Source organism: Arachis stenosperma, chromosome 4, assembly GCF_014773155.1.
Source record: "Arachis stenosperma cultivar V10309 chromosome 4, arast.V10309.gnm1.PFL2, whole genome shotgun sequence".
Lineage (NCBI taxonomy): Eukaryota > Viridiplantae > Streptophyta > Magnoliopsida > Fabales > Fabaceae > Arachis > Arachis stenosperma.
The window spans coordinates 140,122,169-140,133,979 of record NC_080380.1 but is presented as its reverse complement, the minus strand read 5'-3'; the positions used below and the strand labels follow the sequence as shown (position 1 = coordinate 140,133,979).

General features: G+C 29.7%; 2 protein-coding genes across 2 annotated transcripts; both read left to right on the top strand.

Annotated features, from left to right (window-relative positions):
* Positions 1-4,664: 4,664 nt before the first annotated feature.
* Positions 4,665-8,212, top strand: LOC130976225 (flavin mononucleotide hydrolase 1, chloroplatic). The gene is made up of 6 exons (XM_057901025.1): positions 4,665-5,121; positions 5,866-5,917; positions 6,532-6,646; positions 6,722-6,792; positions 6,904-6,991; positions 7,873-8,212. The coding sequence occupies exons 1-6, from the start codon at positions 4,765-4,767 to the stop codon at positions 7,997-7,999; spliced, it is 810 nt and encodes a 269-aa protein (XP_057757008.1). The 5' UTR covers positions 4,665-4,764; the 3' UTR covers positions 8,000-8,212.
* Positions 8,213-9,127: 915 nt separating this feature from the next.
* LOC130973414 (monothiol glutaredoxin-S7, chloroplastic) lies at positions 9,128-11,253 on the top strand. The gene is made up of 3 exons (XM_057897911.1): positions 9,128-9,418; positions 10,172-10,441; positions 10,963-11,253. Exons 1-3 carry the CDS (start codon positions 9,208-9,210, stop codon positions 11,016-11,018), a joined length of 537 nt encoding a protein of 178 aa, XP_057753894.1. The 5' UTR covers positions 9,128-9,207; the 3' UTR covers positions 11,019-11,253.
* Positions 11,254-11,811: the final 558 nt, after the last annotated feature.

The window sequence follows — 11,811 nt, the reverse complement described above, 5'->3', positions numbered from 1 at the left end:
TAAGGCTAAACGTTAGTACATGAAAAATCAAATTTTGATTTGATTGATGTGTTTTGAACACTATAATTTTAGAAATTAGTTTTTTCTAATATTCTTGATTATAAAGAGCGGCCTGACAACCTGGAGTTTTATTTTCAAGATAATAATCAGTGTATACATTTGATGTATTAAGGATTAAATTTTATAGTTTTTCCTAGACAACATGGGAGTATAAAAATTTAATCCAAAAATACTGGTAGAAATTCTCTAATAATAGAGATAAGTCCTAAAAGTTAGGATATTGTCAAAAATAAATTTATCTCTTGTTTACAAAGAACGACCTGACAACCAGGAGACTTGTAATCACAGATAGAATTTATTGATGTATATGATGATACATAAGGAGAATTAATTTTATACTTGAACCTAGACAACCTAGGGGTATAAAATATAATTCAGTTAAATAATTGTCTGACAACCAGATAATTATTTGAGATTATAATTGTATGGGATGCAATTTAATCATGTTTATTTGGAATAGGTATAAGTAACAACTTGACAACCAAGGTACTCATTCATGATTCTAAATAATTTTAACAGAAATATAGATTTCTTAATTTACTTTCATATTTTAAATTTTAAATATGTCTACCTTTTGTGTGGCATACTTGAAAGTAATATATTGACATTTGAGAATTGTTCTCATGTATGAAAGGATTATCATGGAGATGATAATTCTATAAAATAATATCCTCCAATAAAATTGTTTTTGAAATGGTCAGAATTTTTAAAATATTTGTAATATTATTTTACATGGGTTGTTTGGACAGTCATAAGTTCTAATTTTAAAGATATATACCCACTATTTATTATTGAACATCTTGAGAAGATGTCTAGTGACCCAAGTAAGATAGTATGACTATCAAAGATTTTATTTAAACTAGTGGGAGTATTAGACAATATATTTTGAATTAAATAACTTTAAAAGTTGGAATGCCATTAGCCAAATGGCTTTAGCAAAAATTGTTTTTGCAAGTATTTTTGGAGATTTATTTTGTTTTAAATAATTTATAATTGGCCTTAATATGATTAATGTTTGTGATCTTTTTAGAAAAACTCAATATGAGTATTGAGAATGCCAATTAAAATTGCTCTTAAGGGTTAGTTTGACCAATAATAAAGATATTGAGTATTTTTATTATAAGAGCTTAAAGTAAAATCTCTAATTATCTAATTTATATTCTATTGAATAGAGAATGAGATTCTCAACACATAAATACTAGTACTCTATGTACTCCATCATGTTTAAAGAAACATGGAATCTGATTTATTTGAAGATAAGTGTTTGTTAAATATTTGGACTACGTTTTAGAAATGTTGCTAAATTAATAAATTTCTCACTAAATCAAATTTTTTTTACCCATATGAGATATGGAAAAGGCATAAGCTGAAACTCAAAAAACATTAGAGTTTGGAGATGTCTTATATGTGTTAAGAGATTGCACAACAATAGAATTGATATTAGGTCTAATAAATGAGATTTATTGGTTACCTTAAAGAAATAATGAGATTATTTTTATCACTCTTCTTATGACAAAATGTTTATGATAAGAGGTAAAACTCATTTTTTTAGAAAATGGATTCCATCTTAAAGAAAGAGTGGGAGTACAAACTAACTTTTTGAAAAAGTAGTCTATTTGTATAATGATACAATTCTATAAAGATAGATCTAATGGTTACTTAGACTTTTTATAATCATGTTCAATAAAGATTGTCATTAAAATAAAATTATGCACTATTGTAGTGGGAGATTTCATGTTTTAAGAAAATGTGATATTTATTATGCACTAAATGTATTTTACAAAAGGTCAAGCAAACATTCTCAAAAGCTAAGGTGTTTAAGGTCAAAAGAGTTTTGATAAACACAAATGTGCATTGAAAAATTATACACATGATTGATTGGCTCTAGTGCAAGTGGGAGATTATTGTGATAATAGTATGCCCAAGATCCAATCTATCATGATTGGCTCTCGTGCAAGTGGGAGATTGTTGGGAATAAGTAGTATGACCACAATCCAATCAATCACGTGTCAAATAATTTGTTATTGTTATTATATTAAAATTTAATATAATAACGTCCTTGATTAAATTTAGAGATTTATCATTGTGATAATGATCACAATATTGAGAGATAAATCTTTTATAATTTAATCAAAATTGTTCTTGGTCATAGGATTATTAAAAAGGACATTAATAATCCGGAAAGATCAATATATATATATATATATATATATATATATATATATATATAATGGTCTTTATTGGATGAAGATTAATAGATCTCATTTATTAAATTATATATATAGATGGTGCATATAGAGATATGACCATTGAACTGACTCACTTTGAAAATTCCTAATGGTTATAATTACCGCATATTTGTCAATAGGATATTCTCAAGATGAACATAGTAATAAAGTTTCCTTTGACCTGCGACTGTCATAGTAATTAACAATGTATTTATTATACTTTGATTCCAGACACCTAATACCTTACGGTGCTAGTTGAATGGATATTGGGTATAATTTAAATACTTGTAGAATTAATGATTAGTTAATAAGGAATCCGTCAACTCTCGATAAAGAGTTTGAGCTCTATGATTATAATGACTGAGATGAATAAAACCTTGGCCAAGGAGATTGAATGAATGAAGAAATGAGTTTCTTAAGTCATTCACAGTTCATTATAATAATGGTAACAAGTTAGAGTTTGACATTAAACTATACTCTAAGGGTTAACCAAGAGCTGGAAAGATGGAAGGAATTATACTTTGTTCTTCTAAGGTTCTTAGTAAAAATATATTACTTCATACTATCGGGTCGTTGAGGAGTGTTGCTAGACGCCAACCTTGATTAGTAAATTTAGTACGACTAATTTACTACCCGCTTAGTATTGAACCTATGGGGTCACACACTAACGAGTGTTCTAATATTTGCTATAGAATTATTTAATTATTATTTTGATTTGATCAAATAAATAATTATATTAATTCAAATGGAATATTATTATATTTTTTGCTAACACCAAAAATATAATAATAGTATGATAATTGAGAATATTAAATGAGATTTGAGAATAATTAGTTATTCTATTTCTAAATTTGAATTATAAAGTTGGATGAGATCCTAACTGATTCTGTTTCAAATTGAGTTATAATATTATTCATAAATTTGAAAGATTCAAATTAAAAATAGTAAGATATGATTCAAATTTGAATTGAGATTCAAATTTAAAATCAACAACAAATCTCATACTATATATAGGTATGCCAAGAGTAGAGGAAAACATGAGAAAGACAGAGAGAATAACAAAGGTTGTTATTCCTTTACCTCTACGCATATAAATGTATATGAGCCTAATTCTTAGAGAAGAATTTTATGGTGTGCAAAGAGTTGCAAAAAGTTTCTCAATTTAGATCAGATGTCCATTAGTCAAAGAGTTGACAGCAAATGTTGGTCTCGGTGTGGATACGCATAGCGCCTTCGTACCATCGAAGGAGAAAAAGATTTTTACTAGCGTACTCAGGTATTTAGATCTGATCTACTATATATATTTATTATTGGAATAAAGTTTAAGCACAAAATAGATCTTTAGGATTACTTTCTTTTCTTTCGCTGCGTGTTATGAACACATGGTAATCAGCAATGACAGAATGTTGTGTATAAATCATGGAAGCATCTCACGTTCTTCAATTATTTATTTTTTTTTCGTGTAAATTATTATGTCTTCTAACGGTTTTTTTAAGTAGTCTTCTTTTTGTTTGAAAACCGAATTTGGATCTCATAATTTATATGTATATTTTTAAGCTGTCGAGAGTTGAATATAGGGATGATCATGAGTAGAGTAGAGTAGGATACGATTTGGATCTAATCTTAACTTTATCCGCTCTTAATTCGCGGCGGATATTTGATCTTATTCGTGAGTTACAAAAAATATACAATATTATTATATAATTTAATGATAATTTAAAATAGAACTGATTTTTATATAAAAAAAATTAAATTATCAATTAAAGATTTTTTTAGTGATTAAAATTTTTTTACATTTAGTGAGAAATCTTTGATTAAACATCCACTTAAAACATATTTTTATATAAGTATATAACATAAATATATATAGAGTGCGGGTTGGTCGGATAGGGTTGAAACTCAACCCGCACCTTACCGATCCGCATGAGAACCCTATCCGCACCCTACCTTATTCGCTGCGAATCGGGTTGGCAATCCTACCCGATCGGATGGAATCTAATTGGGTACCCGCAGATAAGATACATATTGTCAGCCCTAGTTGAACAGTCGAAGTCTTTAGTAAGTTAGGACATTTTAAAAAAATTGTAAATGAATAATATTAAAAAAAAGTGATTATTTTAATTATCAAATTAAATCAGAAAGATTATTTTAATTGTTATCTCATCTACTATATATCTAAATTCTATATAATATTAAAATAATTAATTTAGATAAATCTAAAGATTAATTTATTATTCTGTCTAAAAAAATATTAAAAATTTAAAATTTATTTTATACGTGTAGTAATTTATTAATTTATTATCAATTTTTAAATAAAGCTCAAATTTAACGAAATAGTCCTATTCTAATACCGTCCGAAATTAAAAAATTAAAAGGGAGTTATCTGATTTGGCATAAGCAAGATCAAAGAGAAGAACAAGTGTCTGCAAAGTGCAAACTCAGCCTAAAAGCTTTAAATTGAAACTGAAGAAGAAGAATGGGAGCGAGAGTGGGAGTGGGAGCACCTTCTTCTTCTTCTTCCTACTCATTCTTCCACACTCTCTCTTTTTTCCAATTCCAAGCAACACCATCGACCCCAAAGCACTTCAATTTCAAATTCAGATTCAAACCTTCTTCTTCGTTTTCTTCATTCTCAATCACAAACATGTCGTTGCCGGTTCCCAACTACAGGAAGGGGAAGCTTCCTATTTTGCTCTTCGACATCATGGACACACTTGTTAGAGACCCATTCTACGAGGATGTCCCTGCCTTCTTCCGAATGTCCTTCAAGGAACTCTTGGATTCCAAGAACCCAACAACATGGATTGAATTTGAAAAGGGACTCATTGATGAGGTATACCGAACTTAACTAAAACTATGTTCCCTCTTTCAATTTTATCCAAAGCTTCAAACTTTGACCTTAATTAATATTAGTATATTTTGGAATTTGGACTTAGCTTAAAATAAAAAGCTTTCTTTTTTGTCAATACTTATTCATTTGGCTTGAACCGTTCCCAAATTTTTAGTTGAATTGCATATCGGAAATTTGGAGAATGTTCAAATCTTGAGTATGTGTCATATTGAGTTGAATTGTTTATTAAGGGTCATTTCTAAGGATTTGGAATCTATCATTGTTGTTCAGTAGCAAAGTAGAGTGCTTTGTAGATGCAAGTTGTAGGTTTTAGAACCCATCATGCAATATTCTTGATGAGTTCCTGGACCCTGTTAGTTTCACTTTGTTAATTGTTGTGATCGGGGATTGGTATTTCTGTTTATTTCCCTTTTATCAGAATCCAAACAATGGTTTTTATTATGTAAATGTAGGATGTCACATTTCATTCCTCATTAAAACATATGCTTAGGTTTTGTATAGTGATTTGTTTATTGGTTTAAGGAAGAATTTTGGTCAGCTGGAAACCTGGTTCCATTTCTGGTTCCTTTTTTATTTTTTGTTGGGGAAGAGGAGGAAGAGAAAAGGGGGGGGGGGGGGGGGTTGCTTTTCACTACTTGATTTCGAATTTATTGTATCTTCTGCATAAAATGGTTAAGTAGTTTCCACTTTCATAACATCGTTCTTAATAATGTTTTTCTCTTCCAGATGGAGCTAGCGAGAAAATTTTTTAAGGACGGAAGGGATGTTGATTTAGAAGGTTGGTCTTACATTTTGTTGCTAGAGCTGATAACTTAGTATTAGTCATGTACATGATACTATTTTAGTTTAATATAATACATTGAAAATCTGACTTTTAAGAACCCCAAAATGCTGATGTCGATATTTTTGTTCATAGATCAATTCCAGATTGGCTACAGTTCTTCCAACCCCACAAAATGTTAGCCTTTTGGTGACCTTTCCGAGGGAAAAAAAATTGGTTTCGTCCTTCCAGAAGTTTTAGCATCCTTTTCTCCTGGAATGCTTTAGGTGTTGATGATAAGTTACTTGATATTAATCTGATATTGGATGCTAAAGGAATTATTAACTCCAATTTGTGTCAATCAAGACAATTTTCGGCTTGCTGTTTATTTTCTAATAGTTGATTGCTTGTTTGTTACATGCTTTACCATGACCTGTTAAGACTGCTTTATATCATCGTTATTCATAGCTTAGAGTTCCTTGCCCTGTAACATTTTAACTTCTTTGTTCTAGAAGAGATTGTTGAGCTTTATTTAGAGCACTCCTAAAGTACACTAAATGTATTATTGTTGTGTGCTAAGCGGCTGTTGAGTTTGATTAAGTTACTGAGTTTCATGTGTGTTTCCATCACAGGCCTTAAAACTTGCATGACAAGTGGATATTCATACATTGAAGGAATTGAACATTTGCTTCTTTCCTTAAAGCAAAACAACTATGAGATGCATGCTTTTACAAACTACCCCATATGGTAAGACGGTTGTTCTTATTATGATTTTGGTTTTTTGGCTCCCCACAGTCTCCTTCAGAATGTCTTGTATTGTAGGTACCAGTTGATTGAAGACAAGTTAGAACTATCAAAATATTTATCTTGGACATTTTGTTCGTGTACATATGGTATAGCACAACTTGTTTTGATTTGATTAATGACGGCTGAAGCATAAATTCAAACTATATCAAAGCACTGAAAACTTATGCAGTATTGGCCCTATTTATAATGTGTTTCAGGAAAGAGGAAGCCTGATACCGAGTTCTTTATGGAAGCTTTGGAACATCTTAAAGTTGATCCAGCAAATTGTATATTTGTAGATGACAGGTTTCTACTCTTTTTCTCTATATACTGTACACTATTCGGTTATTAAATCATACCAGGATGTTTCTTATTGTCATCTATATGAGAATGAGTTTTAACTTTCTTTAGTTCTCGTCCTTTTCGTGTGAATGAATGACTATTTTACCTCTGTATTGAGGAATGTATCAAGGGAAGATGAGTTATTTTTATTGAGAACTGAGAATATTTTTTATGAGAGTATATTATGAAACTTAAAAATCTATTGTACCTCCACACCCTTTATGTTTATTTATTTTTTACCCTCTCAGTCACTATTAAGGGTGCTGATTTCTCTTTTGCAAATTCCTAAACTTAATCATGTTTTGTTGGATTGAAATTTTAAGGGCATATTCAGTTTATAATTTCATATTTGTTTTCGTTTTCATTTCCAGATTTTACTATTATCAGATTTTCGAGAAGGAAAATGTGAAAACAATGAAACAAGCGAGATTCTTGTTTATTGTCATTTAACAGATTTTCTTTTTCCTCGCTACCAGTACCACAGTCCTCCTCTTTTGCATTCAATTTTATATCTATGGATGCTTGCAAATATGTAGTTAGTGTTGGTTAGAAAGTAGAAACTTCATACCACTGTTCCAAATTTGTTATGTTCCTAATGGTTTGTGTAGATTCGACTTTATTTGAATTTGATAATTAGCAAACTGCGGAAGTAGGTTTAGAGTTTAATTATACACGATCATCAAACTAAATTTTTCTTTTATTATTTTTGGATGACCATAGAAGTATTGGATGTGAAAGTTGGTTACTTTTTATGACATGACAATACATAATTGGAATGTTTTGTAAAATGTTTATACTGAAAGTGTATAGAAATTAAATTCCTAATTTGGGGTTTATTGTGGCAGGAAAAAGAATGTGGAGGCAGCAATAGAAGTTGGAATCAAAGGTGTACATTTCAAGAGTGTTGATTTGCTTTGTGAAGAACTGTCTTTGATGGGGATTGAAATTACAGCTGATGCAGATCATCAATAGATTCTTTTCTTTGATTTTCTCTGTATACAAAAATCCTTTGCCTGTTGGAATTTGGAAAGGAGATATGATTGCATATTCAATCAACAACTGTTTTTCTTGTTGGTAAATAGATAAAATGAAAAAAACTTTTCTTATTGATCTCAATTAAGAGAATTGATACAATTTTTCTCTGGTTCTCAAGTTAAGAAATTCCATCAAAGATGAACATTGTCACATGATTTATCCAATGATTATAAATAAAACGATAACATGAATTTGCAACAATGATTTCTTCCCAACATCCTAAGTCTTAGTATCATTACTCTTAATTTTGTATACGATTTCTAAGTTCTAAAGCCATGAAAAGTATCCTTATTGACAGTTATATTTTGTAATTTGTGAGCAGGATTTTCTTCATTATAACCTTTCAAATGCTCATTTGATCAATCTTCTTTTTCCCTTTGGCATTCTCATAGTCATAGGTAACCTTCATTAGTGATAAAGAAACCTTTGCTTGTAATCAAGAGCCTCAGGAATATTCTCTCGGTCTGGTTTGCATCAGTAGAATATAATGTATTATTATTTATTCTTATCTTTATAAACCAAGTAAACTAATTTTATAAAATTTAATTGAATTGGATTTTTACAAATCAATAAAAAAAGTCTTATATCACTAGTCGAATTTTAAAAAAATATATAAATAAAACTAACGTTGTACTCATAAAAAACGAAAAACTGTCATTTTTATTCATGAAAGTTTAAAATATTGATAAATCTACTCATAAATAAAATTAACATTTAGATATTTTTATCACATAAAAATAATTTTTTATGGGTACAAAACTATTTTTATTTGTTCATGATTGAATTTGTTAGTATTCTAAAGTTTTGTGATTAGAAATGATAGTTTGCTTTTTTTTTAAGTTTTTTTTCTAAGATTGTTATTAGTAAAATTTTTAAAGTTTTTTATTTTAATAAATACATAATAATATATTAAAAACTTCATTTTTAGATATTTTCTTTAAAATTTTTTCAATTAATAACCTTGAATCTTAGCTAAACTCAATTTATTTTTTTTTTTCTTTTAGGAAATAACACCACATAATTTTTATTAAGCCAATAAGTAAAATAAACAAAGTTACAAAGCAGAACACAACGCAACTGATATTTGGACCAAACAGAACAGAAAATTTGTGGTGTCCTGAGATTTTGATACGAAGCACGAAAAAATGTCTTCTTGTTGGTGCATTAAACCTTTCAATTTGCACCCAATAATTCCATCATCATCATCATCATCATCGCACTCCCACCTTCGAGGAACACTGTTTCTGCAACCTTCTCCTCCTCTTGCTTTGACTCAAAACAACAACAAGAAGCTCCACTTTCAGTTCCACCCTAAACAACACAAACGCGCTTCCACAATTGTTCGGTGCTCCTCTGGTACTGATTCTACTTACCCTTCTCTTTCAATTTCAATTTCGTTCATGGGTTTTGATCTGGGCATGCCAAAGTTTCAACCTTTGTCACTCTTTCAGCTTTTCAATCACGATTTACCAAAACCCTCATTTTGCTGGTTTTATGGACTTGGGATTCTTTTGAATTTTCAATTGTGTCAACATTCATATTGTTAAAATAAGTCTTTATTTAGTATGTCTGAGCTTATTAAAGTAATAATCATAGTAGAGTAAATGCCCAAATTAGTGGTTTTTAAATATAAGATTATCGAATTAGCATTTTCGAAGTGTGATTAGTTGCATCAAAATTAGTCTATTTACTTTATTTGTTATTGTAGATTGATTTCTATATACTACACTGTACTGTAAATTGTTAACCAAAAGAATTTTAGGAAGATGAGAAATCATGGTTGGTAAATATTTACTTATTTAGCATGTTTTGAAACTTTTCTTGAATTTCTATTGATTTATGGTGTGAAAGGTTGAGCATTGATGTGATTATAAGGTTACTGTTTGGTCCTTCACAGAGTATTATAACTATGAAAGGACTGAAACTGTTATCTAAATATATATCAGTGTGATACTGATTTCTATTTTAAACATTGATGAACAAATTGATGTTAAAGCTATTTAGAGGACTAATTTGAGGTTTGAAAAAAAATATGATTAAGTTGAGGGTTTTTACTTGATAATTACTGCTACGCCTAATTATATGTTGGGTTTTTGGTTTTATTTGCAGGATTGACTCCTCAATTGAAGTCTACATTGGATAAAGTTGTTACTTCAAATAAGGTAGTTCTGTTTATGAAGGGAACTAAGGATTTTCCGCAGTGCGGATTCTCAAACACAGTGGTGCAGATATTGAAGTCTCTGAACGTGCCTTTTGAGACTATAAACATACTGGAAAATGAGTTGCTGCGCCAAGGACTGAAGGAGTATTCGAGTTGGCCAACCTTTCCTCAACTCTACATAGATGGAGAGTTTTTTGGTGGCTGTGATATCACTGTTGGTATGTCACTCAGATTTCTAGTTGTGAAGGTTAATTTTGCATTGGTTACCTTAATAATGGCTCGATCCATCGGTCCTGGCTTTATGATATGATTGCTTTGTTTTCCTGATGCTTGTAGAATTTGGTTTGTTTCACTAATCAAATCATTGAAACATTGACCATAATGGGTAGTAAACTAGTAATAGTAATCATAAATGGATTAAGGGGATAGCTAGATAGTGAATTTCACATTTTACATTTGACCAAGGAAATATGAAAACAAGAAGGGAAAACAGAAATCAAATAGGCCTGAGGGTGCATTTGACTTGTGTTTTCATTCTCAGTATTTTCTGTTGTTAGGATTTTGCGAAGGAGAAAGAGAAAATAGTAAAAATACTAAAATTCTATTTTCTTGCTTCATCTCCTGTTTTTCCTTTTTTCTTCACAAAATTCTAAAAATGAAAATGCAAACCAAACGGACCCTCATAGTTTCTGCAATATACTTGTCCTCTTCTAATCTCCCATCCTTTCTTTGGCTGCAGAAGCATATCAAAAAGGGGAATTGCAGGAGCTGTTGGAGAAGGCAATGCTATCATGAATTGAAGCCCTCATTAGCCAATGACATGTGGAGTGAATGAATGATGGATGAGGACTTACCAAGTTATTAATGCTCCCAAGTTTACACTGTGTGTTGGTAATAGTGGATAAAATACATCTTTTGGTACATTTTGTGACCAAATTTCCTGTTTTAAGTACAAATTGTAGAATTCAATTGATGAGATCACATTAGACTATGTATTCATAGTAATAATAAAATTTTAGCTTTGTTGACACTGTCATGCTTGCAGTTTTACACAAGTAATTCATGGTTGGAACTTAGAAATCTGTTCGTTTTTTCTTGGTATTGTAAATTGTAGGACACATTGCACTTGCTCTTGTAAGTTCGGGGTTTCATTCTTTTTGGATGATCTTGATATAGAAAAAACATTACATAAATAATAATATTAATAATTTATTTATTTATTTATTTATTTTTTATCTGGTAATATTTAAAATGAGAGTTCAAAGTATGTTATATTAAAAGTTTAACACATAATATTTTATACTATTTGTCACATCATGCTAATCTTGCCATTAGCAATCTCTCATTTACTTATGTTTATTCCATTTTGTCATATTAATAAGGGTTATCTAAGTTAATAGAATTTGATAATTACGTAGGATATTAAAGATAAACATTAGTTCTTATGTTATAACTGATTTATCATTTACTTAAGAAATAAAAATTAACAATACTTAAATCTAATTATTCACAATTTATACATATACAATTGTTTATCATCGTTGTTATAATATTTTTTTTTTATCAAAAATGATTGCATAAACATAAT